At 39.9% G+C, this 27,263-nt stretch overlaps 1 protein-coding gene across 1 annotated transcript in view; it reads right to left on the bottom strand.

The window, feature by feature from the left end:
• The window catches only part of LOC105936060 (neurotrophic tyrosine kinase, receptor, type 1), a gene marked incomplete at its 3' end in the record, with an annotated part of 34,096 nt that extends 19,859 nt beyond the window's left edge, over nucleotides 1–14,237 (bottom strand). Inside the window, 5 exon segments of the mRNA XM_036132799.1 lie at nucleotides 92–160; nucleotides 3,482–3,553; nucleotides 3,842–3,916; nucleotides 13,573–14,045; nucleotides 14,156–14,237. Of these exon segments, the coding sequence (XP_035988692.1) occupies nucleotides 92–160; nucleotides 3,482–3,553; nucleotides 3,842–3,916; nucleotides 13,573–13,769 (413 nt within the window).
• Nucleotides 14,238–27,263: the final 13,026 nt, after the last annotated feature.

Genomic DNA, 27,263 nt, shown 5'->3' with positions numbered 1-27,263 from the left:
CAGCCAAATTTCCATTTTCAAGTGAACTGCGTTTCTTTGTGAAACTTTGTCAGGCTCGGTTTGAGCTTTGCAGAGCAGGAAGGTGACTCACAGGTTGAGCAGAGGCAGAAAATGAAACACTCTCCAGCTGATATGTTCCAGCGAGTTGGATGCCAGGTTCCTGTGAAACAAAGTGAAAACATGTAAAAGCTTTAACAGTTTGTCATACAATACCGCTGCAAGCTGTGACTCCGCTTGCCTGCAACTAACAGCTCTGCAAAAAAAACCAGATCAGTCAATTCTAAACAGCCCAAGAACTAAAGACGCTTACGCTCCACTTTTTATTGTAATATTTAATTACTTGCAGGTTTGACAAGAAGTGCAAATGTTTTAAACGTTTGAAAAGAAAATATGTTGTTTTTATCACTGAACTCTGGTGCTCCGCTGGAGTGGAGTTAGCGGAAAGCATTAATGCATCCAAATTGGTTCTGATCAATTACCCTGGCAAGTCTTTCACGCCGACCGGGTCCAACATTCACGAGCGCACTGCCAGCACACCTCTGCTTAGTGCTCAGTACATTAGGTAATTTGTCCTCATTCACAAACAGTTCTCTTTAGAGCAATCCCGTTCGGCTACAATGTCCGCCCTGCACTTTAGTCATGACTTAGATAAATCAGCAGTGATGCGTTGAAATTTCATTAAATCTTGAAACGACGTCACCTTGTTTCTTTTTACTGACTCCTAACTGCTGTATCTCCTGTCTTCTCAAATCCTAGATGCCTTTAGCCTGATCCATTTAATTACTTATAATTAAATGGATAATAAAATATATAAAATTTAATTCTCTGTCAGTTTTTTTTAAAAAACTGTTTTGCTTTATTTTGGTTTTCTTGAAAAACAACCACTGAAGAACATTTCTCAATGTTGCACATGTAGTCACTGGATAATTCAGCTCTGCATTTAGTAGTAAAAAAAAAAACACTGGTGCAATTATTCTTAAAGTGCTCTGCATGGTGTAATGCATTCATCTCTCTTTGCAACAGAACTTTTCTAATGGCATTTTTTTTAAAAAACAAAGTCTTTTGGCATTTTGCCTAGAAGACCTTATTTTAAAGTTCAAAGTCCAACAAAATAACTGCAATGCCCTTCAAGTAGGAACACTGTACAGAGGGCTGGAGGTCCTGTCATGTAGGATGTGGCAACGTTTGGAGATCTGAGATAAATTGAACTCACCACATCTTATTGACAGAAGGCGGTGATCTAGGTGATTGTTTTGAATTTTAACATGAAAATTCTCACTTCTGAGCGTAAACGAAACACGTGTTTTATTCCCCGTACGCCTGAATCCCACTCAGAGACGCTACAGTGGTAGATTCCTCATTTCTTCCTCCTGTGCTTGCCAATTTACTTTGTAAATTTACTTAATTTACTTAATAGACTTGCCAATTTACTTTAATTACTGTAAATTGGCAAGTCTATTAAAATCTATGAAATATAAAGCTGACAGTGTTTGACAGATTCTATCGTTGCTCCAACAAGGTGATGCGCACCTCTTACTTCTAAAATTACTTTTAAAAGCACTGTCTTGAAAAAGTTATTATGACATTCGTTTCTACACTTGTTTTGCAACTAATTACATTTTATTGTCTTCATTAACCTGATAACCTCAAAATCCTGCTGTTAAGGCCAAAGGAGCTCAACATCTAATGTGATAAAAACAGGAAGCTGTCATCGAGAGATCCTGGCATCTCAGTATCACTTTTTACAGTTTGAAAAATCAAGTTCAAGATTTCTCTGAGTTATAGTAAAATGAAACTTATCTTGACAGAACAACCTGCAATCTGAATATAACATCTCAATAAAACTTTAACATCTTGGTTTCTCCAGATAAGACAATGAGTTTGTCAATGAAACCGAATCATTTCGGTAACTTTACGCTTACGGCGACACAGTGAGCTCGGGATCTGGTTTGATAAAGTAATTCTCATCTTTTTTTTCTGCATAACCATAATTTGATTGGATGAATCAAACATTTATTATTTGTGCGTGCCAGGGTCTCCCTCGTATTATTACCGCGATACAATGCCTCGTATTTTTTCGGTCAATCCTCTCAGGCCACTTAAATATCATCACAGCGGAGCTCAAATGATCCTCAGACTTTGAGAGGTTGTAAATAAACCTCCCTCAGAAGATGACAGAAAGCCACACTGGGGAGCGTGTGCATGGAAACCAATACATAATCACTGCGACAAGGCCAAGGGTTCAATTATTTGTTTTCCTTGCTCCCAAAAGTTCATGTCAGACGGGTTAGCCGTTGGGGCTTATCCATTACCGGCTCAATTCCTCCTTGAGTTCGCAGAGGGAGAGCGGAGCCTGGAATAGCAGCTCGATCGCTTTCAACCACTGGTGAGCAGAAACGTGATCAAATCTGGGAGGTTGGTGTGTAGATGAGCGCAAAAGGAGTAAAAGGTTTAACTAGCTACATTTCTTTTAGTTTGCATTCAGAGCTTCTTAATCTCAGAAATGCATCAGTCACAGAAATCCCCCCCGCACCACCCAAGCCATGCTGGCCCCACTCCCACAGTGAAATATTGATTAAGTGATAATGGACCCTTAGTGGAGTGTATTTATTATGCATCAGTTGTCGATAATCCGCCAAAGTGAGCGAGTAAAAGGTGACTGGTGGATGTCTTCTCCAATTTCTTGAGCCTCCCAACCCCCTCCGCCTTCCCGACCGTCGTCTCTGGTCTCTCCAAACCCGCTTGTCTTTCAGATAAACAACACTGGACATGTTGCACACGCTCAGTAAAACGATGAGGACAAGATGGTGCCGATAAGCGTCAGCTGTTCATGAATAGACGGGTCTGATGGCTTCATTCGATATGTTTCGCTGAAGACGTGAGGCCAGGCGGTTCAGAGCGAAGACAATATCAGTGTGGCTGAATATCAGCTGTTTCCAGTTTAAACGCTCGAACGATGGCTGTTTCATAAGACCCAGATTTTTTTCTGGCAGTATTTTCAGTGACAGGAACTGAATCTTTTATTGTTTATTAATTTAGTGATTGGGAGTCTGTGCCGCAAAAGTATTTATGTCCCTTGGGTTGTTTAGAATTTCATCATGTTACAATTTCTGCAAAGGTTTTATGAGCTAGATGTTAAAAAATTGTGAAGATAAAGTAACAATGTGCTTTCTTTTCTATTTCATTTTTACAAGTGCATATGGGAAAAGTATATGTTTATGATGTTAAATTTCAAGGTAATGTGTAATTCTTTTTTTTAAAGACGCTGAAGACGAACAAAGCTGCAGAATTTAAATAGTATAAACTCTGATGTCTACTAACTTTTGCATAAAAAGGTAACATTTCTGAGAACTTTAAATATCTAAAAAGTGTTTTTTATGTCAGTTCATAGTTTTAGAAGAGCAGACAGATTAAAGAATATAGATATAGAAGACCAGCAAACCAAACATAAATAACTCCCCGCCATCAGCTGAATACTCACACATACTGCAGCTTGAGGTTGTTTTGAAAAGCATTTGCAGAAATTAACCTCAGTTTACATGAAGTGATGGTGCTGGAGAGGAAAGCAGAGAACAATAAACATAAATGCACAACACTGTGAATCAATACAACTGAGCGTTCATCAATCTTTGCATTTCTCTTTGACCCCACTCAACTTTTACAGCATTTTAATTCAAACTTGAGTGAATGTAGAAGATATTGACGGGGCTTGGGGTTATTATAAGAAGCACATGGCTTATCAGAAAAGACATTTATAGCCATAACAACAGCAGAGGATTGATTATATTTCATAATTCAACCTTTATGCTAAGTTTTAAGGAGGAAAACATAAAGTACTTACAGATTTTTCAGCTCTCTGTAGTGGATAAAGTCGATGTCTGTTATATTCTCCAGACCTGCTTGGTTTTCAATGTAGCTAATAAAAGAAAAAAAGAAAAATATAGAGTTAAGGGACAATTTCTCTTGACCTTAAGCTTTTGTTGATGTTTTATTTAGGGAGAAGACAGAAAACAAGTAGAATATTTGAAAAGCAAAATTATTACATTTCCTTGAGCAGGAAAAAGGAACTCAAAACGAGAGTTCAGGGTCAACTTAAAGGGTTCACCACAGAGTCGGAGTAAAAGGTTAGATTATAAAAGAACGGCAAAATAACAAGTACAATACATTACAGGGTTGTAAGCAGTTTTATTTTTTATTTTTTCAGTAGCAATAAAAATAAAATCATGAGCTGAAACCATTCCTTTGTTGCAATCAATCTGCTTCAATTCTTTTAGGCATGAACTCCTCGGATGAAAAACAATGTTCTTCATCAAACAGGTTGCTGGGTGGATATTTGTGATGTCATTTGTTTTTGTTTTTTTACTTTATACCAAAAATGTCCAATTGGATTGACATCCAGACTCTCTGATGCCAATGCCGATGATCTGATTTGCATTTTTTGACAAAAAAAACTATGAATCTTTTTGGTGGACAGATGAAAAATCTTCCTAAAAATTACATCTTCAGCAAAACCTCTCCGGACTGATGGAATGAAAAAATCTCCAATCTATACACCATTAGTTTCTTTCTTTCTTTATGCATATATTGCAGAACTAAATGCTTCCTAAAGCTAGCAATTTTAAATTACCTTTACATTTAGAAACATTGACCAGTTTTTAAGAGCCAAAGCTGAAGGTGTAAAGAGCCACAGGTTGCAGACGCCTGCTGCAGAGGTACTAACCACCATCTGTCCGGCCCCTTTAACTGACAGGCAGCCTCATAGCATCGACTCTGGAAATGTGACGGTTTGCTTCAGCCAATCATCTTAAGAGATTTCATTAAAGGAGCCTAACCTAACACTATGACTTTACACATTTCTATGCCAGTAGCTCAACTCTGGTTGCATACAAAGGTTTACCAACTAAATTATCGCACCCTGTTGATTTATTATATTTTACTGATGTCACAACAATGCTCATGTCTGCAGACAGACAGACAGACAGACAGACAGACAGACAGACAGACAGACAGACAGACAGACAGACAGACAGACAGACAGACAGACTCCTGATTCTTTTTTCCTGATGTTTCCATCACTCGGGACGGCCACATCTATCACAGCGGCCGTCCTCTGCTGCTTATCAATGATCACAATGTCCAGTTTGTTGGACATTTGCCGTTACCATTAAGTCTGTTTGTATCTGGAAGTCCCACAGGATCTTAGTTCTGTCGTTCTTCACCACCTTGGGAGGTGACTCTCATGTTGACCTGGGGGTCTCCAGTTGGTATTCTGACAGGTGTTTCTGTCCACTATACCAGCCCCATGGTTATGGCGTTCCATGTATTCGTTCATTGCTAGTATCTCACACCCAGCTATGAGATGCGGGATGGTTTCTCTGGCGTCTGCATCGCCTCCACCTGGGATCTTACCTGGTCTGGTAGATCTGGACCTCTATTACTCTGGTGCTCAAGGCCTGCTCCTGTGCTGTCATGATCAGAGCTTCATTGCTGTCCTTCAGTCCAGCCCTCTCTAGCCATTGGTAGGATTTGGTCATATTAACTACTTCAGCTACCATCATGTGAGGTTTTTCCTCAAATGATGGTTCCTCCAGTTCCTTCTCTACCAGCTTCCATTGTCTGAGACATTCACTGAGCATTTAATCCTTTGGGGCCATCTTCCTGACATATTCTTGGAGCTTGGATGTTTCATCTTCTGTGGTGGCTCTGATGTCCACTAGGCCGCTGCCTCCTTAGCACCTAGCTTGCCAAGGCATAGCTGTTGATCGACCGGACCTTGTTCTTGCCATTGGACTGACTTCTCAGAACTTGCCTTACTCATTTCACGTATTTGGCTGTTGCTGCTTTTCTCGTGGCTTCGCCATGTTTGCATTTGTTTTTGGTATTCCAAGATACTTATAGCTCCCTTCAACATCTGATATTCTCCCTTCTGGGAGCACAATCCCCTCTGTGTGGATTACCTTTCATCTATTTGTCACCATTCGGCCACATTTCTCCAGACTGAATGATATTCCAATCTCCCTTCTGTAGATCCTGGTGTTGTGGATCAGTGAGTCAATGTCTCGCTCACTCTTAGCGTACAGCTGTCATCCATGTACAGGTGGTCGGCTGATAGTGGCCCCGTTTCTGAGTCGGTATCCATAGCCAGACTTGTTGATTATCTGGCTGAGGGGGTTCAGGCCTATGCAGAACAGCATAGGCCTGATATACCAAGGTATACCAATATACCTTGGTATATTCTACATTTGATAGAGATTTGTGCAATTGGCATGAAGTTGGTCTCAAGGTTGGTTTTGTATCGCCTCATGAGTTTGCGATGAAGGTAACCAGAGTGCTGGCATTGAGTCGTAGGCTTTCTTGTAATCAATCCAGGAAGTGCACAGGTTTGTCTGTCAGCTTTTGCCGCGCTAATGCGACTGTTCTGTCAACCAACAGCTGCTGTTTGGTTCCTCTGGTGTTTTTACCTATGCCTTTCTGGGCCTCTGTCATGTGTTGATCCATGCATCCACTTATCTTAGCCGCTATAATGTCTGACAGGAGCTTATATATATATATATATATATATATATATATATATATATATATATATATATATATATATATATATATTATGTGTATTGTTTTTTTTAGAAGTATATATATAGAAATATTGTCTATATATACAAAATACAGTCTATGAAACTCACATTTCAGCATCAAGACAATTCAAAGTGCTGAACATGAATAGCAGCAGGTCAAGGTAAATTGGACTACAAACCTAATCTATGCCATCAGACTGTTGAACAGCCATAGAATGGACTCTGTACCACATTCGTAAACTACGTAGTTTTTAATAATACTCACCTGTACACTGTGAAATCGCACACTGTCTATTTCCCCTGCATTGTTTACATTGTTGAGATTGTTTACATTTCAATTGATTACAAAAATCCCCGCTGCACCTTATCCTGTGATTCTTCAAGCTGTATGCAAACGTAATTTCGTTCTGTACGCACTCTGTGCATTCAAAATGACAAATAAAGTTGTCTAAGTCTAATGATGTTTCAGTGAAATAAAACTGTTTAAATTGAACATTAACATTCAAGGGCAGCTCTAACCTAACAGGTTTTTAATCTTGGTATAAAGGAACTCAGGCTTTCAGCACTTTTCCAGTTTTCTGGGAGTTTGTTCCAGATCAGTGGAGCATAGGAACTAAATGCTGCTTCTCCATGTCTGGTTCTGGTTCTGGTTCTGCAGAGCAGGCTGGAGCCAGAAGACCTGAGTGGTCTGGAGGGTTGATGCCCTGATAACAAGTCTGTGATGGATTTAGGTGCTAATTGAGGGATTTATAGACTAACAGAAGGATTTTAAAGTCTATTCTCTGAGATACAAGGAGCCAGGGCCAGTCTGGGTTCCTGCAGCTTTGCTGAAGACGAAGGTCAAACTGAGCCGACTCGAGAGGAGTTTTGAATGAATGCACCTATGATCAGATCAGAGTCTGTCATATTATATCAAACAACTGGCCCGAAATTGGAATTAAAAGAAGTATAAATGGGGGCAAAAGTCAATTTTATACACACAGTTGAGCACAAAATTATCAATCCCCTTAGCAGCTGGAGTTTGAAAGTATTCTTTCAATTTCCCAGCATGTTTATTTGTTTATAGGCAATAACTGAACCTTAGAGTGGTTCAGTCATTAACAGACAAATCCAAATTCCAGCAGAACTATCCAAAAAAAACTACTAGCCAATTATTAGAAAGGTTTGATTGGTGTAATGTCAGTTTTGATTTCTGCTGGTTATTAATAAGATTATGTCAAAATGGCAATGTCTAACAAAATGTAAATCTTTCATTATGTCTTGAGATAACCTATCAAATAACCTTCCAGAAACAAAGCAAATCTGCAGCTTTTATTCGAAAGCATAAAAGCTTTAGAAGCTAGCTCTATTAAGCTGGTAGACCCGTCCCAGATCTCTACCCAGAATCCCACTGAAACGCTGGAAAGTTTGCAAAAAGGAAACTGCACACAGCGGAGAAGGTTTCCACATGTTCAAAGAGACGGAGACGCCATATAGAGATCGCTTCAACAGCCAGGTAAACAACACAGACTGAATCGTTGCTGTCAAGGACACAGATGCAAATCCTGAGATAACAGCAAAGAGTTTGGCTTGTAAAGTAGCTTTTCTGTAGGTATTAAAACGAGGGTAAAACAGGTTGGGGTTCAAGCTGAATTTTTCTTCGCTGGTAACAAAAAGCCAACAACAAAACATAACAGACCCCCCATGGAAGAAAAAATCCAAACCAAACTGAGGCTGAACTGACGTGGAAAGGGAAATGGTTCTTCAAATTTAAACACGAATGGAGGAGAGCAGAGGAGTGCTGCTGTGCACCATAGAGTACACATAAAACAAGATGTAGTGGCTGTCGGTGGTATTTAACATTCCCGTTACATACCAGGCTTTTCTGATATAAAAACTGAGACCTTGATGAATTGTTTCAAAAGCTTTTCTTCCCTAAACACCTTTATATTCAATTAAAGCATTCACTCTTCTTTAGAAGAAGTCTGTCAGTATCGCACCTCTTGACTTTGCAAGTTCTGCCCTCTCTTACTTGCAAAAGCTCTTTGAATCTATCAGCCTGTGAGGAGATCTGCTGTACCCAAGCATCTTCAGGTGACCCCACATATTTTCTGTCAGATTTAGATCTGAACTCCGGCTAGAAATTTAAATTTTTCTTACATAAGGCCCTTTTATGTTGATTTAAATGTACGTTTGGACTCACCGTGCTGGTAAAAGTAAAACTCGTCCTTATCTACAGCTTAGTAGTAAACATCTAAGCTTTTGGACCAGAACTGGCTGTTATCTGGAGGTTTTCATGCCTTGACAAAAACCCCAGTTTCTTCTTAAGAATAGGAAATGCACGGTAGGATCCTGCCACTGTCATCTTCCACTGCTGCTGTTTTGCTGATGTTAAGTGGTTCATAAGTTCAAGTTTTGTCTCTTCAAACCATATCACAGTTTTCAGCAAAATTTCAGGAGCGTGAGAAAAACACAACGTTGCTCCTCCCTAGTGGTAACTTTAGCATTTTCTTGTGGCTTGCTGTAACGTCCTGGCCTCCCTGACTACTAATTATGGGTCAGTGTCTTTACTGTGCTGTGGTGAACTGATGTGCCATTTTTCTTTCTAACCTGCTTCTGATAGATACCTTTGTACATTGATTTCTTAAGGATTTAGATAAAGGATACAAAGGAGTAAATGCTATAAATATCCCAGGAGCTTCATTGAATCATGGAAAATGATGATGAAAAAGACTAAAGACTGAAATGAAATGAAAGGTTGTTTCAAAAAAAGTAAAATTTTACGTCAGGGTCTGCATCTTTTTGTGAAAAGGTTGTTGCAACATTTTGCTTTTTATATGTTAATCCCTGATTAGTTTAAAAAGTTTTTTTCTTTGGAAACACACAGGCTGCATGCCCGGCTTTGAGGACCATCTTGAGCAGGAATAACCCTCAGAAGTTGTTTTCTGTCTGTCTGACCTTCTGAGCGTCACGCATCTCCATGGAGGACACGATTTAAGCTCTTTGAGGTCTGCAACCATTTCTTTCTACATCGCTTTATTTAAGGTCCCACCTGAGCATTTCGATCAGACTCAGTTATAAACTTTGTGCCGGCCTCACTGTCGACTCTGAAATACTTTGATATTAAGAGGAGTTCATCGTCAACTCAATTACTGCGAGGGTTCAGGTCCTGTTGTGGAAAAACGAGCCCAAATCACCATCCCTGCTCCACCGTGTTTGACACTCTGTATATATGAGGTAGTTGTACGTATGCATCTATATCTAGATCTTATACATTCAAAGGTTTTGTGGTTTATTAAGACGCAACTTTGCAACTCTTTGTCACTCTGTTTTATGTATAGAGAAGAGACTTTTTTCTTAGATATTCCAAACAAGCCATATGTTTGTTTTTGTCACTTTCCTAACATTAATCATGCTAAATGGGCTCCATAGAGACCTCAGACAGTCAGCTGCGTTTGGTTAGTCAGATTAGACTTCCCAGTTGAATCCCGTGGAAGCAGAAAGGGGAGAAATGTGTTTTTGACAATTCTTCACACAGTTCCTCCATTTTTGCTTTGTTTGTATTTATTTACTAACGACTGAAATATGTGGCGTATCCTTTTTTTTTTTACATGTCAGGGTAGGTTTCTTCAGTTTCCTGTGGTCTTTATTTCATTTATTATGTTTAGAATAGAATTTAAAATTCTCCTTCTCACGTATAAAGCCCTTAATAATCAAACTCCATCGTATATCAGAGCTCTGATTACCCCGTATGTTCCCAACAGAGCACTTCGCTCTCAGACGGCAGGTCTGCTGGTGGTTCCTAGAGTCTCTAAAAGTAGAATGGGAGGCAGATCCTTTAGCTATCAGGCTCCTCTCCTGTGGAACCAACTCCCAGTTTTGGTCCGTGAGGCAGACACCCCGTCTACTTTTAAGACTAATCTTAAAACTTTCCTTTGTGACAAAGCTGCTAGTCAGAGTGGCTCATGTTACCCTGAGCTACCTCTATAGTTATGCTGCTATAGGCTTAGGCTGCTGGAGGACATCAGGGTCTATTTCTCTCACTCTGCTGAGTTCTCCTACTGCTCTCCAATGTGCATTGTTTGTTGTTATTTCAGCTTTTAACTTTTTGTTCTCTGTCATTTTCTCTTCATAGAAGGTACACCTGGTCTGGCGTTCTGTTAGCTGTGACATCATCAGGGGAGGCAGATCATCCACTATTACCATCTAACATAGAAAGTACTCCTGGGTCAATGTGAGCTTCTGTGCTTTCTGTGTCTCTGCTCTGTCTTCTCTAAGCCCCAGTGGGTGGAGGCAGATGAGCGTTCACACTGAGCCTGGTTCTGGTTCTGCTAGAGGTTCTCCTCCCTGTTAAAGGGGAGTTTTCCTCTCCACTGTCGCTTCATGCATGCTCAGTATGAGGGATTGCTGCAAAGCCATCAACAATGCAGACGACTGTCCACTGTGGCTCTACGCTCTTTCAGGAGGAGTGAATGCTGCTTGGAGAGACTTGATGCAACCTGCTGGGTTTCCTTGGAGCGGAAACTTTTTGACTAATCTATATAATCTGATCCAGTCTGTATAATCTGATTGAATTTGACTTAAGAAAGTGCCTTGAGATGACATGTTTCATGAATTGGCACTATATACATAAAATTTAATTGAATTGCATTTGCTAACTTTTACCGTCATTCTTGTTTGGTTAATATTTTCTTTCCACAATCAAATTTTCTTTAAATGTTGTAGGTATTAATTTTGTTTCTTTGGCTGTGTCCTCTAAAGTTTACCCTTTATTCCGTAAAGCTTTTTGAGACGTATCCCTGATTGAAAAGTGCCATAAATAAAGTTGACTCGACGCACAGCTTGTCGTTTTCTCACTCTGAAGTGTGACGAGTGGAAGGGCTATATAAAAGCATCACTTGAATAAACATATTTTCTATAGTGTACCTGCTGTACTTTCAGCATATGGCATTGTTTCAAGTTCCCACTTCCCTGTTTGTCAGCTTCCACACACAAAACGTTTATATTCATGTTTGATTGACCCGCGCTGCAGTAATGTGATTACAGGGCAGGTGGGCCCAGGATCGCCCATCGGCCTTACTTATCGGATTGAGCCAAGTAGGTCGTATATCATCTATTGTTCCTGGGTGGGGGCACTGACTGGCAATCCACAAAATTTAATTTACAACCGTGCATATGATAAATTTCGGCCTCTGTTCTGCAGCTAATGGGCCCTTGTTTGTTCCGTGCATCGCCTTTATTTCCCCGCACTGCCAATACGGAGAAGTGTTGTTGTTTGCTGGCATGTAGGAGCAGCTTGGTAAACAGAAGCCCGCTCTCTTATTGATTGAACAACTAAGAGAGACTGTCGAGCCTGAGCTCTGTGAAACGGCTGCAGATACAAGGAAATACCTTTCGAGGTAGGAGAGAGAGAGGAGGAAGAAGAGAGGAGGAGAGTGGCACGTAGTTGAAAGAAATTGGCAGCAAATTGACTTGCTCAGCCGAAAAAAGCGTTTCACAAATGTAGTTCCTTCTTAACAAGTGCTAATTGCTCCGATCCAGGTCCGGGAACAAAGAGAGAACAGCGTGTCGGTGCAGAGTGTGACATTTAGTTTTCCATGCTGGAGCTGATGGTGGGTTGCTTAATAATACAGCAGCTCTCTTTAAATCACAGGTGGTCACTTTCTGCTGCTTTTTCCGAGCAAAGTTTTAAAAAGCCGACGTTAAATAACAGTCCTCTGCCGCAGACGTGCTCCTGCTGCTGAGCGAGAAGTCTCCAATCTTAGCCGGGTTTTTATTCAAACACGCTCCCACTGCTGCTAATCTGTCTATCAACCAGGTAATTATAGAAACACACCAGAGGTTTGATTGCAAAGATGCACCAACATCAATGTAAACCAGCCTCTAAAGTAAGAGCTCATCCGTATTGTGTTTCAGAAGGTGAGTCGAGACTTTAAAGACAAAATTCACATTTAAGCAACAAAATAAATTAGATATACTCTTCGGTTTTGGCTAACACTTGTTAAGAGCCAAAGAGGGTCTTTAAAGTGTATTTAACAGACTTTAAATAAAGAAGAAATAGGTTCATCTTATTGCAAAGAAATAAAAAGCATATTCTGCAATATTAAGTTTTACTAATTCTGTAGAGTTAGATGGGGGTTTCTTTAGTAAATCAGAGCTAAATTCTCAGTAATAACAAAAGGAACACTTTGAAAAACCCTTAAAGCAAATCCTCAGTTTCCACTGGTCTGTCCCGACAGCAGAGGCGACTAAAGTCCTTTAAATCAGGACTAAAAACATTAACAACCTTCCAGTAAAAGTCAAAGATTACTTTATCTGGGTGTTTTCTTTGTATGTGTTGAATTGGCAATAATCCCTTTCTTTTTATGTCCTGCTGAAACTTTACTGTTATAGTTTAGTAAATGCTTTGAATTTGATTATTTTTCAGTTTTTTTTATTTGAAGTGTAAAACACAATAAATTACCACATCTATAATTGGGTCTGTAACCTTCCCTTTGCCTTAATTCTTGCCATATCCCTACACCTTGGGTACCAGAGAGTTTACTTTGCATTGAGGGGATCTACATTTGAGAGACACGATAAGGAATATTTCAAACGTGGTTTTAAACGTTTATGAAAATTTTAGCAAAATCAACCTTCTGTCTGAATAAAGTACAGCTGCTCCATATGCAGCTGTATGATTGCTGAATGGCTCATCTTGGCTTAAACCTGACAACATTTTGACTTTTTTGCTTGATCTTCTACTCATCATTCACCTGGACTTTATGGGACATGATCAATCCTAAACTACCAAAAAGTAAAATCCTTGTTTAGAGGAAAAGCCAAAACTACCAAATGGTCATGCCTTCACACCTAAAAGCTGTAAAGGATCCCAAAACTCTCAACTGAGACAATCTGAGCTACTTCAGCACCAACGAGGAGTCAGGGACCAGAGAAATCACCTGAAAAGCCAACTTTAAAGCACGTGGGTGCATGCTTACTCAGGTAACATGCAGAGCAGGCGGGAGCCCATACTCACATTTCTGTCACGTTGTCACTCTCTTGAGGCGCCAGTGGCGGGATGCTGCTCATCCCGTTGGGCTCTAGGCACTGCAGCATGGCAAAAGAGCACCGGCAAGCAGACGGGCATCCTCCCAGAGCGGGCGCAGGCGACAGGCTGAGCAGGGTGAGCGCCAGGGGCAGGAGAAGCACCAGGGCCCTGGGTGCCACGTCCATCTCTCTGGAGGGAATCTCTGGAGTGCCGCGCGAGAGGTAGCGGGAGTTGAGGATCTGAGTGGTTCACCTAATGAAGAGTTAATGAAGAGTGGTGGAGAGCTTCCCCCAACACGCCTCTCTGGCAGGGTTGAGATCCCAGCTGGTCAGGGGTTGATAGGGAGCCACAGCTGTACTGAGCAGCAGGAGGGGCCGGCACACGAGCAGACTGAAGGCCCCTGGGGACATGCTGGTGGTGGGCTGGAGCTTCTCCTCTTTGCCTCCCTCTCTCCTCAACTCCTTCGCCATTAAGGGAGGAGCAACATATTAACATGGGCCAAAGTCACCAGACACCTCAGTGAGAATGATAAGAGGTGGGAGGGGTTGGAGGTGAGGGTGTGGGAGCAGACCCAAGAAGTCAGGGCTGCTCCTGGGTGCACACGCTCCTTCGCCTGCAGCAGCGTCACTCTGCATCGACGATCGCTGATTGTTCGAGAGTTCACGACCGTTCACCGGTAGATTCCAGAGAAATCTGACGCGCGTCAAAGTGGATGTGAACGGGGAGCTAGCAACATGCAATCACTGAAACATACATAACACTCCTTCACAAAACTTCATTTGCATTTCGCTCATTGTGACCTGGAAAGCTGGCCTTGCTCTGGGCCTGATATATGAGTGTCTGACTACAGTAAATTATAAGAAACCAATCAAACTTGATAAGAGCTCTACCTTTCACTGAACGTGGCCCCGGTGAAGTTGGAGCACTCCAACACGGAGCTGATTGAGAAGGCAGATTAAAAAAAAAACACAACAACACTTGCAGCATTGCAGGGAATCAATAGAACAGAAAGAAAGTGGAAACAAAGAAGAAGCTAGACAGAAGGAGCCGATACCAAGACAAAAGAGGAGACACAGCGATTCAAGGGAGAACAGAGAATACGTGACACATTGTCAGGGACAATCATCTGAGTAGAACTCATGTGTGAACGGTTAAAGGAACCGAGAACTGTGAGAGAAAGAAAAAAGACCTGAACTGGACCGAAACGAAACAGGAAGCAGTATTATACGTGCTCTGTGGTTCAAACTAGAACTATCACAATTTTAAACAGAACAGAGATTATGCTGAGTTACACATTTCTGATTTCCCATAGCTCCACTGAATTTCTTACAGAGGAGCTATGGGAATTTATGGAGTACACGTAAAAATCATATTTAAGTGGTATCCATGGGTGTACTTACAGGTTACCGTTGGGAGTAACCCTGAGGATATTTTCCAGTGTGCCTGTAGTGTAGAAGGCATATGTTTTTTTTCTATGGTTATCTGCAGGTACTTAAAGGATAAATGGTAATAATGAATGTCATTAATAATACTTACACACACAGAACCGGTGGTATTACTGACAAGGTAGCTGTAGGATACATTGCAGGGTAACTATGAGAAAATAACTGGGTTCCTTATGTTAGAATTCATACTTATGGAAGTTGTCATGGGGTAACCAGGAGGATACTGACTGGGTTCCTGTGGGGTCCGTACGCTGAACTGAGAACTCTTTTAATTCTTTTATAATCATTTGAATTTGTTTGTTTTGCTCCACCAACCATCTTTGTTTGAAAAAAAAAATTCTTCTAAAAAGCAATGAACCTTCAAACTGTCACATTTTATGATCTATAAATCCACTTTCCTAAACCCTTTCACATTGATAGTTGAACTCGGCATGCCTTCACTGACCATCTGTCAAACTGCTCACATCAGCCGCTTCAGAGACCCACCACTGTCTATCGCACATATGCTGTCTATATGATCAGACCCGGTCAGCCCCCCCGGGACACATACCGCGCCCCACCCTCATCCCTCTTAGTCACTCTGCACATGAGCAGGGGTCATAGTGTCCTGACCACAATCACTGGCCATAAGCCCAATCACCCTTTTTGCTGCTGTCATCAAAATTATCTGCAGGCTTAATTACTTTTCCGTTTGCGCCTCCTTCAGCCCGGGTCTTAGCTCAGCAGATATGGCAGAGGGACAAGGCACTCATTCACGGGGAAAGTGTCTGAGAGCTGCAGCAAAGCAGTTAGAAGCTTAAAAAGAGCATAGGAAGCAACAAATCATGCAAAACAAGTACATTCAAACATCATGCAATAAAAGCAGGGTGCATTACCTTAACGCGCTTGTGTTTCCTCTACTTTGGTAATTTACCGCACTTAAATACTTGTGGTGCACATTGGCTGATCTATAAATGTGTCTTAATGTCTTACAATGCCAGAGAAATGTGTTATCTAGTGGTGAGGTCCAATCTTTCATTCAGAGAGGATATAGTAAGGACCAGTGAGTTGCCGTCCAAATAGTAAGGATCATAATTCAAATCCTGGTCAAACAATTAATTAAATAACAACGTATGGCACAGTTTGTTTGTTATATAATGATATGAAATTAGCCTGATTTTTAGTTTTTCCTCCTGTTCCTGGACATGACCTTCCCACTGATCTTTTTTTCCCCCAAGATTAGTAAAGCATAAAAAGTTATGCATGGTTGCAAAAGGTTTTTGTAGCACATGCTGGTTTTCAGACCTGGATTTGTTTGTGATTCCAGCTGCTGGAAAGATTGGACTGAGCTCAGGAACTTTGGGACAGTTTGGCTTAGCCTGTTCTGAAGAAACATGTGGACCAAGGCTACTACATGGAACAGGGAAGACTTTGATTCAATTCAGTTAAATTTATCTAGCGCCAATTCTCAACTTTTAATTAAACCCGAACCAAATATTAAAGCACAGCAGATGGTCTTAAAGGTGACATATCAAGCAAAATCCACTTTTTTTCAGATATTATATGTATTTAGTTGTGAACTTGGAGTTTCTAGGGGTGCAGAAAAGTTTAATATAGTCTGTCCAGGTGCTATGTGGATATCTTTATATTCTCTTTGGGTCATATTTGTGTTATTATTTTATTTTATTTTTCTATTATGTCGCAATATTTGCTGCAGAACTGCTAAACAGGGTCATGGAAATCCGGTTAACCAATTTCACAAATCTACCATGCTTATATTTCGCAGTAATTTTGTAGTTCAAACTGAAGGATACCAAAGTTACAAGTTTGTTTTGGTTGTTGGGTGTATTAAGCCACACAATTCACCACACTGTCCCCCCAGCGTAATGCAAAAATGACCCAACAGAGTGGAGTGGAACACTCTGGAGGGCGAACTGGAGGGTGCCGGGGTGTGAAGTACCTCCTTTAGATTTAAAGAGACCGCCTCAAAACGAGTTGCTCTTAGATCCACTTCTAAACCATTCAGTTTACTTAATTAGCACCAATTTACAACACGTCATCTCAAGGCACTTTACAAAGTCAAATCGATTGAATCATCCAGGTTGGTTAAAAGTTTTCTGTCTAAGGAATGCCAGCAGGTAGCATCGAGTCATTGACTTTCAGCATTCACTCCTCCTGGATGCATGTGGAGCCACAGAGGATAGTCGCTGGCATTGTGTTGTTGACGCTGCAGCAATCCCTCATACCAAGCATGCATGTAGCGACAGTGGAGAAGAAAATCCCAGCAGAACCAGTACCAGGCTCAGCGTGAAGCCACAAAGGACTGGGGGTTAGAGTGGAGAGAGCAGAAACATAAAGATAGTACAGAAACAGTGATCCAGGAGTACTTTATATGTGGGGAAAAAAGCAAAAAGGTAATGGTGGCTCCTTTAGTGGCTGCATCTAGAAGAGAAACATTACTAAGCAGATAAGCTTTGAGTCCGATTTCAGGTCTAAATGAAAGAGAGTACATACAGTTAGTCACAGTAAAGGCTCTGTTGATAATTATGTCTAGCACACTGTATGAGATGGAACATCAGTCTATATTGAAATTTGTTTAAAATTACGTCATCAAATTGTTTGGGTTGTTTTAAACGATCAAGTCTGACATAAACTTTAGTCACTCATAAAGTATATAAGTATATATACTTTACTGGTAATTTTTTAAAATGGCACAAAGGTAAGATGTAAATAATACCAAGATAGTCTTGATTAATATCTGGAAAAGCCCATGTGTATCAACTGTAGAACTAATGTACTATGGACAATTATTTCTTCAATTATAAATACCCTTTTTTATAAATATATACCCTTATTATAAATATATAACAAGGGTAAACTGACTGTCCAGGACCACGGACAGCGGCAGCTCAACAGGGTCAGGTTCAAACTACAATGCAAGCCTACCGATGTTGTTCACTGTATGAAATTAGTCTCCGGATGTCAGGTTTCCTTGGCTGAACTACGCTTTAAAAGGATTTTAAATGTCCCTTTTCTGAGAAATTGCATTGTGTTTGCCTCATTTAGTATCTCTTCCATTTTCCAAGCCCTCAGTGTGACAATTTATCACAGACACAAACATGAAAAGTATTTAGTTTAAAATGCCTCTTAAGGAAATAAAACACTCTCAATCTCTGGGTAACAGTTTGATTTTTATTAAGCTGAAAAGCATGGCCACTATAAGAAGTAACTGGAGTTTTGGTCAGATTCAGAATCATGCAAAAAAAATGAATGTACAACAGCAAAACACTTGAATGTAATCAGGGATGTTATTTATCATGTGTTAAATAACAGCTTGCTGAGAGTTTATTGCAGGACCTTTAGGCTTCAGGAAATGACTTCTCAAAAGCCTGACCCAAAACCTTGTTTAAAAACTGAGTCACTGCCAGAAAACGTACCAGTTTAGAAAATATTAATTAAGACTGGAACAGTGGTCAAATATTTGGCCAGGAACTTGCTATGAGATATTTATCTAAAGAGTTCTCACCCTCATTAGCCATGTTTAAAATCACATCTGGCTAGCACCAGATTGGACTCCCTTTCGCCTTCAGAACTGTCAAAATTCTTCATTCACCAAGGTGTAGAAAACACAGATTTTGGTCCAACTTGAAATCATCACATTATTCATTTGCTGCCAATTGGTCGGCATCACCTCCATAACGCAAATCTGTTCAACCACATCTCAACGGTGCTCTGTTGGGTTATGACCTGGTGGCTCTAAAAGCCACAGGAGTAAAACAAACTTCTAAATATTTTTATTAAACCCAACTTTGGAAAACCATCATGCTGGTACCACTGTATTTGGCTGACAACGTGATGTTCTTCTTTTGAAATCTTAGTTGCATGCCAGTTATAACAGGATGCATACCGTCCAAACATATATACGTATATATTATTATTATTTTTACTTTTATTTATTTATTTATTTTGCCTCGGCGACCAGCCGAGCCGCCTACCGCTTTGACTGCTGGTACATATTGGCTGCTTCCGGAGTCCCACAGGCCAGTAAAGCCCCATAGGACTCCTTCTTCAGCTTGATTGCTTCCCTCACCGCTGGTGTCCACCAGCGTGTTCGAGGGTTGCCACAAATTTTGAAAGCTTTTTCTTAAAAAAAAAAAAAAAACACCAGTGAGTTGCCAACATAAAAATCAAAGTGTCTCAATAGACCGGCTGACCAACAATAATGAAAATGATAAATAAATAAAGGTAGAGAAAAATACTAAAAACTGATCATCACAGCAAATTGTAAACCTGAAGGTAAGATAATTTACCTGAAAATACCCCTTTTCAGCCTGCTTGTTCTCCCGCAGCTGTCATTACCCTGAGTTATCGCTGCTCCGGGGTTTTGTTCGCCTCCAGATTTCCAGAAATGGATACAGCAAAATGAGAAGAGAGTAAATTTAGTCACACTTCACTCAGGTAGGAGACAAAGTCTTTCTAATACAATAACCAATCAGAGCAATTATGTTTACTGCCCACACATATCGTTAGTTTCCTTTAAAAATGTCTGTAATCAAATTTAAAAGATTAGAAATCACTTAACATTGTCAGCTGGACTCATAATTAGAACATGATAGTACAGCGTTTTATTAAATGTCCAGGACGGAAAAAAGACCCTGTTCTTATGACAAAAACACACAAAACAATTACTTATTGCAGCATGTTTTAAAGAAAGTTTTAACTTCACTTCAACAGGTTGCATCCAATATTTTGTTTGTGATTTCCATGAAAACATAATCCAAAATACAATCCATCGCATTCATTGTAATACAAACTTCAGTAAGTTCCCATGAGCCATGCAATCATGTTCATCCTGCAATAATTTGAAAACTCTGGACTTTTGACAGACAACCGTTGTCTCATTTCCCTCTGGGTCTTTGTTCTGTGTTGATTGATGGACCCAGCGGGGTGTCAAAGATAGACACGCTGGTTAGGAACCCACCACAGGGAACAGTGCATGATGCACCCTGTTTTAGAGACTTCACCATCTTACATCCATATCTTTAGCAGTCTCTGTCTCTTCCTCCAACCGGAACATGTTAATGCAAAGATTCAGGGGTGTTCCTAGACATGACGTCCTGCTGGGGCCCAGTCCCCAGATATGAAATGTGTGATTAAAGAGTCCTGTGGTTGTGTTTATTGCTCTGTTCATACTGACAAAAGCACTGGTAAAAGTAAGAAAGCACAGCAGCAAAGAAAGACAGACAGGGGAGCTCTTTTTCCTAATATAGCACTTTTGTTAAAATGAAAAACAATACCCTATTTTTTGGACTATAAGTCGCTCTGGAATATAAATTTCATTAGTCAAAAATTTTGTCATAAAGAGGAGAAAAACATATATAAGTCACATTTATTTAGAAATGTATTTCACACAATCCAAGACTAAAATCTCACATTTAATCTGATAAGGCAATTTATTAAATTACACAGTTGCATCCACAATGGGCTGAGTAATATGAAACATACCTAGGAGGATGAATGAAGTACAAGGAACCATTTCCAACCCAGAATGGGTTTGTCAGCGCATTTCAGCGGCTTATTACGCTGAAAGTTGTCAAACTTACACTGAAATTAGACCGTGAGCGTAGCAGTGCTACATGCTAAGCTAACAATACAACGCAGATCTTTCAGAGCAACATAAAGCTCACGTGCATCAGAGAAGTTGTAAACCGCCCGGACAACAGACCTGTAAGCTAGCGCTAGCTGCTGTTAGCTTCATGAACAGCCCAATAACAGGGTTATGTCAGCGGAGCGCTGCGAGCTGCACCACACAACGCTCCGCTGCGTCAATCCATAGTGAAACAACAAAACAACTTACAAACATGTTCAGTCTTCATTGTCTATAAGTTAATGTTTCAATTCATTTTTAAGTGGTACAGAAGCAGGATCGTTTTCACAAGCCTAGAGCGCCCTCTGGTGGCTGTAGACGGTAATGTTTACTCCTTGGTTCATGTTGGTCAGTATGAATTACCATTTAAATTTGATATATAAGTCGCACATGAATGTAAGTCGCAGGATCAGCCGATCAATGAAAAAATGTCTGACTTGTGGGCCGAAAAATACGGTAATTAAATAATTTACCTATAGCATAGTTCTGCTAACATTTTTCTTTCAGAAGGATTTTATCTTAAAATATCAGTTAAACGTGAAACTGTATTTGCCGCCCTTACTGTCATCAGAACGAGACACCAGAAAGGTACCAGTGGATGTGTTATGTTTTCCAGTTTCATTCACTGTAAGTGTTTTCTAGCTTCAGAGGAAAACTGGATGATGCAGTGAGTCCATAATGTGAACAAAAAGGTTCACAAAAAGGTAACAAAATAAATATTGTAAAAAAGGGTAAACCATCAAATTTTTGACCACAAAAAGAAGTAGGATCACGAAAAAGACGAGATGCTGTGTTATTATGCAGGCAACGGGCTCAGGAGCAGATGACAATTACAGAAACATGTAACAGTTTAACATGTTTATTAATGAGAAAGGCTGATGTCTCTGGGGTGTAAAGCGTTGATATGGGAGCAGCTGACATTACGAGGACTTTGCAGGATGAAAAGAGAGCCTTACTGAGGCAAACACGATCTCCAGGGGAGCAGAGCTACCCACAGAAGCTGGGATCGGCAGCAGCGAGTGGTCCTCTAATATCTGCTAGGAGGCAGAAGGTGATGGAGAGAGGATGGGCGAGTGAGAGGTAGGCGAGCGGAGCAACAGCTGAGCCTGAGAGGAAGAGATCCCCAGGAGCTGCAGAAGGACTGGTGGTTGAATCCACTCAAGGAACTCTTCTTGGAAGGCTTCTCTCCGGAGTGGAAAGCAGCAAACGCAGATCAGAACCGGCACTCTGAGGGATGGAGACAAAGCACTCAGGTAAGAAAAGAATTTGATGCAAAGTATAACTTCTAAGTATAACCTGGGTTACAGCGAGCTAACAATCTGGTGTCCTCCCACAGGTTTAAGCACCACCTGATCAGGCTTCACAGGCAGCAGCTGTGGAAAGACACCCTGCAGAGGGAAGAAGGACACGCACAGACCTGCACCAGCTTGGTGAGTATGACATCTTGAGCTTAGAGATTGTTTTTGTGTGAAACTGTTAAATCAACCACAGAACTAAAGCAAAGGACCTTGTGAAGATGTCGCTGATGCTGGTGACAGAGTGCCATTACCCACAGGGATTAATGTCCGGATACAAGCTGAAAGGCCACTCAGAGGAAGAAGCCATTATTCTAAAAGTACAACCTGGGGAGCTTCATTTCTGGAAACATATTCTGATGTAACTAAAGTCAAAAGTGTCACACTAAAATGTCCGTCCTAACATTTGGAAGAAACCAGGAAAGGTTTGCAAACCCGAGAACACCATCCAAAATGTGGAGTAGAGCAGTGGCAGCACCGTGTTAGGTTGTTTTGCAGTCCATAACACGGATGGCATCAGATAGAATAAACAATATGTGGAAAAAGGTAACATACAATCAGATAAGACAAAAAAAAATTATGATAAGATGGAGAATGTGAAAATTTCTATAGATGAAACAGGAATTTAAAACTTGGGTGGAAATTAGTTTCTTAAGTAGTCGATGACCCAAAGCAGACGGCTCAATTGGTGCCTCAAGGACAATAAAGTCAACGTTTCTGAGTGGCCATCACTAAACCCTGATCTCAGGGCCTTAAACATTTTATGGGCAGAGCCGAGAAGTTGTGGGTGCTTATAAACCTGACCCAGTTACACCAGTTCTGCCAAATCGCTCCCATCATTCTGGCATTTAGCAAATAGAGATCATTTTGTTAATCCTAACTAAACTTTTGCCTGAACTAGTGCCAAACTATGAGAAAATTAGTTAGGCATCTTTTTATGCAGCATGTGCAGATACCTGATGTATAGCTGTATAGAATGCCTGTTTTAAATTAATCCTTTTGCATTTCCGTTTATTAAACATGGGCTGGAGACTGAAAGAGAAATCTGGAAATGTTTTGCATTTTGATGTGAAAAAGGTGTTTATAGTCCATGTCTGCGCTTCACAAGAATCTGCGATGAAGGAAAACTGATCCGTGCTTTTCTGATTCTAATTGTTCAGTTTTTTTCTCCTTGGTTATTAAAGCTCCAAGTGATTTATCTATTAAACATTTAGAAAGACATCTTGCAAAAACACGCATTTGACTATTGTATTTTTAAAATAATAACTTCTATTAAATATGGTTTACTGAGTATGTGGTAAAACATATTCTACACTGAAACCATGAGTGGAATTTAAGAATTAAGGGGTAGGCACTTATAAGCTGAATAGCTTCAGCCTAAACCTTTTCTATGATTGTAGCATTTATCATTTAAAAGCTAATTTAATGAATGTTACTGAACTTTGATGAACTGATGTTCAAGATCGAATAAACTAAACTACTTCTACTACTAAAGTATGGTGGAGTAAAATATACTTTCAAATATCACCTGAATATATTATTTTATGATTGGTCGTGTTTTGTTTTGGTTTGTTTAGTTTGCATTGCTGCCATTTCTAACATATTGTTTTTGTTTTCTTGTTCTAAATGATTTACTTTCCAAAATTGTATATTTCCAAACATTATTTGTTGTTGCTAGTTCCCCCAATATTATAACTTTATTATAACAGAAAATATAACAAAGAAAGTTGTTATATTTGGCAAAAAATATGCTTTTGCATATAAAGCAAAAAATATGCTTTGTTCACACGTTCATTCTCAGATCCAATTCAAATAGTTTTTCTTAACTAAGATTTTTATTCAGGATTAAACATTTCCTATTCCGCAGAGCGGATCATTCAGATGAATCACGATGAGAATAACCTCACTGATATTAGTGTTTTTGTTTTATGGTACAATATCCTATAACAATAATACATTTTATTTATAAAACACTTTACATGTAAAGAAAATCTTATAGTGATACAGTCAGTAAAACATCAATATAATTAAAACGGGGCAATAAAATGCAGATCCTGATTGTATGGATCTACATTTTTGCTTCTTGATTTATTTTATTACCACCATAGTCTACTTATTAAGAGCCCTTTTGTATCGAAGCTACTTATGTCTGAACTGTAGTTGGAAATAAATCCATAAACTAAGCTAAAGTATGCTATTTTAAAGTGCTTCCCCCCTTTTTTATCTTGTAAATCAACGTCTATAACATGAGCATCTGCAGAGAGAGGCCGCGTTAAGAGGTTGTACACATGCGGACAGGAAGCCTTGGAGAGGCTGCACTACTGTCAGATCCTTAAATAATAATCAATCAGCTTCATATTTAAACCCAGCCTTGAAGAGAATGGCGGATGGAGGGAGGAGTGGGGGGGGGGGGTTGGAGGGAGACCAACAAGAGAACAAACGGGTGAGTAAAAGCGCTTTTGGATCAAGTACAAGGAAAGGCTTTTAGACGTGAATTGGTAAATGCACGGCGCTCGCCTTTTTTCTGCCTGCAGTTTGTTAGCTATGCATTGAGTCTCCATCAGAACGGCGATGGAAGAAGTTCTGCTGCACGATTTCTGCTGATTTAACAATAGGCATGACGTAACTATTAAATGTTGTACAACTAATAAAATAATGTTATTGTTAGATGTTCATTAAGTAATTGCTTTTAACAGACGAAGAATAAACATGTTTTATTTTACAACTGACAGATTCCATCTGCTTACGAAGTTTTTAATAAATTTTTAATCATCTGCCAGATCTCTAAGTCTTTGTTTTGAATGTAATAAGTTAATCCAAAATGTTATTCTGCCTGTAATTTTTAATAAACGGCGTGTTTATAAAACAATTCAATCAAACATTAAGAAAACAGAACGTAAAACTTAAAATACAACTGAACTAGCTGAGTAGTATGAAGATTATATAGTTAAATTATAAGACAAAAAAACAGAATTAGAATAATGAAGTTGAATATGTAATATAAGTTTATGACAATTTTTAGGTGCATTTTTAAGTAATTTATCCCATTTTTTTTTAATTAGGTAAGTAAGTACCAGTTGAAGGTATTACTATATATGTTGGATTGTTATGATGTCAAAACAGGCTTTTTTTATTTTATTTTCTGACATCAAGAAGGACAGAAATCATCTGAAGATTTCTTTTGTCAAAATAAAATCAGAAGTATATGCTTTTAACTTGTCTTATTATCTCTGGGAACACACTGTTGTGTTTATAAGAAACTAGAACAAGCTCACAAAATGTGTTTCCTCACTGTTTGCAGCTAGAACTGCTCTGTGGAAACAGGGATGCCTGATATATTGACACCAACATCAGTATCAGCCGGTTAGTTGGCAGTGAAGGTGATGCAGCGCGGGGTTGTGGGGAGTTTAACCGAAGCTAATAAGCAATGTCAGCAGTCTGGTCAATTTTTCATGGGAAAAAGAGAAAGAGAAATACATGCAATTCTGGTAAATATGAGTTACAGACATTTTAATTTCAGAAATTAATATCAACCCAAATTTTCATATTCCCGCATCCCTACTAGGAATTCTGCCTTGAGGGTTTAGGGAACATCTGACCATTCTCCCAGGAGAGACACTGAAGCTGGAATAGAAGGCCTGCAAAACAATTTTTGCTTCAATTCATCTCAAACGTGTTCTATCACGTATAAAAGGACATATCATGAAAAATCCATTTTTTTTAGCCTTAAATCCATTTTTGTTGTATACGTGGAGTCTCTATGAAGGCAGAAAATGTGAATGGAGTCTGTGCAGGTGCTGTGCAGAAATCTTTAGAATCATATTTTTCAAGCCGCTCATTTTTCCATTACTCTTTTTGGACAATTACATCACAGTATTTGCTTTGGAGCTGCTGAACAAGGAGCGATTTAGTAGTCCAAGCTGAAGGAGGCTGAAGCTAAAAGTGAGAATCTCAAAGCTGTTCCCAGAAAGGCGGGAGGACAAAATTGTCCAAACTGTCTTGGTTTGCTGCAGTATTAGGGGTTCATTTCACACTGAATACGGTGTGGGCTTCAGTTTTCCACAAACCCTGACCCACGCTACTTCCAGGCGCCGTGTGGGTACGGCGCCTGGAAGCAACAGCGCTGGTGAGAACAAAAGTTCATGTGGTCCTTTCTGTTGCTGTCCCTCATGAATGATTAAAAAACAGCCACGATTTTCATTTTCTAGGGTAAAACCCATTATCCATGCACTTATTATTCTATTTCATCCTCCAAAATCCCCGCTGTTTCTTCGTGTTTCTGCATCAACGTTTTGTTTAAGTCGGTGCGGTGATTTTATTCTGAAATTCTCCAGAACTTTATCCTGTTTATTCCTGTTTAGCTCGTGAAATTCAGGGGCTTGATCCGGTGACCACTGCGGCGTGCGGTCAAACTTCCTTCACGGCCTTGGTAACTGGACCCCCATGCAGCAGATGTGAGTGGACACATTGGTTTTTAATTATTTGGGCTCCTCGCGCCGCCACAACCGGATCTGCACCACTTTCAGTGTGAGCCCGGGGTCGTGCTCCCTCCACCAAACTTTCCACGTGGCTCAATGCCACCAGGAAAGTGCCAAAGCCTTACTGGTCCAGTGCTCTGCTTCACATCACAGCAGTCTACGCTCTGCATCTTGGTGCTTTAAGGTTTGGATGCAGAGGCTAGGTCATGGAAACCCATTTCTTTAAGCTCCTTAAATGTTGAGGTGTGTAGCTAGTGTCTCTGCAGCATCCAATGAGCCAACTCTGTGACGTCACGTTACTACCACTTTATGGCTGAGCTACTCTGTTTACCAGTAGTTTTTACTTCATTATAACACTGATATTAGTTAATTGTATTACATTTACTTGCAAGGAAAAGTCCCATATGGACTGTAGATCAGTCTACATGCCTAGGGGCCCGGAGTTTCTGCACCTTTCTACACATTAATTCAATGATTTGGATGCATAAGCGAATACTTTGAGAAATATGCTGTGTATGAATATCTGAGATCATTTTATATGCACTGCACCACATTCAACTCAACTACTCCTTTCTGCAAGTCTGCACAAAAAGTTCAGAATATCTGTGTAAATGTGGGTGAAGTTAACGTCACAATTATTCAACACCCCTGTTAGTTTTACATCTGAAGGTATTTTCATCTGATTGAGAAGTTGCTTATGATGAAACAGGGTAAATGATCTTAATCATCATCTTTATTTTTGATCCCCCCCATTAACTAATTAAAAAGTAAAACACTCATTTAATGTAAAAGTAAAACATCTAAACACAGTTTTGATCATTATTTTCTTTTACCA

The sequence above is a fragment of the Fundulus heteroclitus genome, unplaced genomic scaffold (assembly GCF_011125445.2).
Source record: "Fundulus heteroclitus isolate FHET01 unplaced genomic scaffold, MU-UCD_Fhet_4.1 scaffold_541, whole genome shotgun sequence".
Taxonomy (NCBI): Eukaryota; Metazoa; Chordata; class Actinopteri; order Cyprinodontiformes; family Fundulidae; genus Fundulus; species Fundulus heteroclitus.
This window is presented reverse-complemented; position numbering and strand designations above follow the sequence as displayed.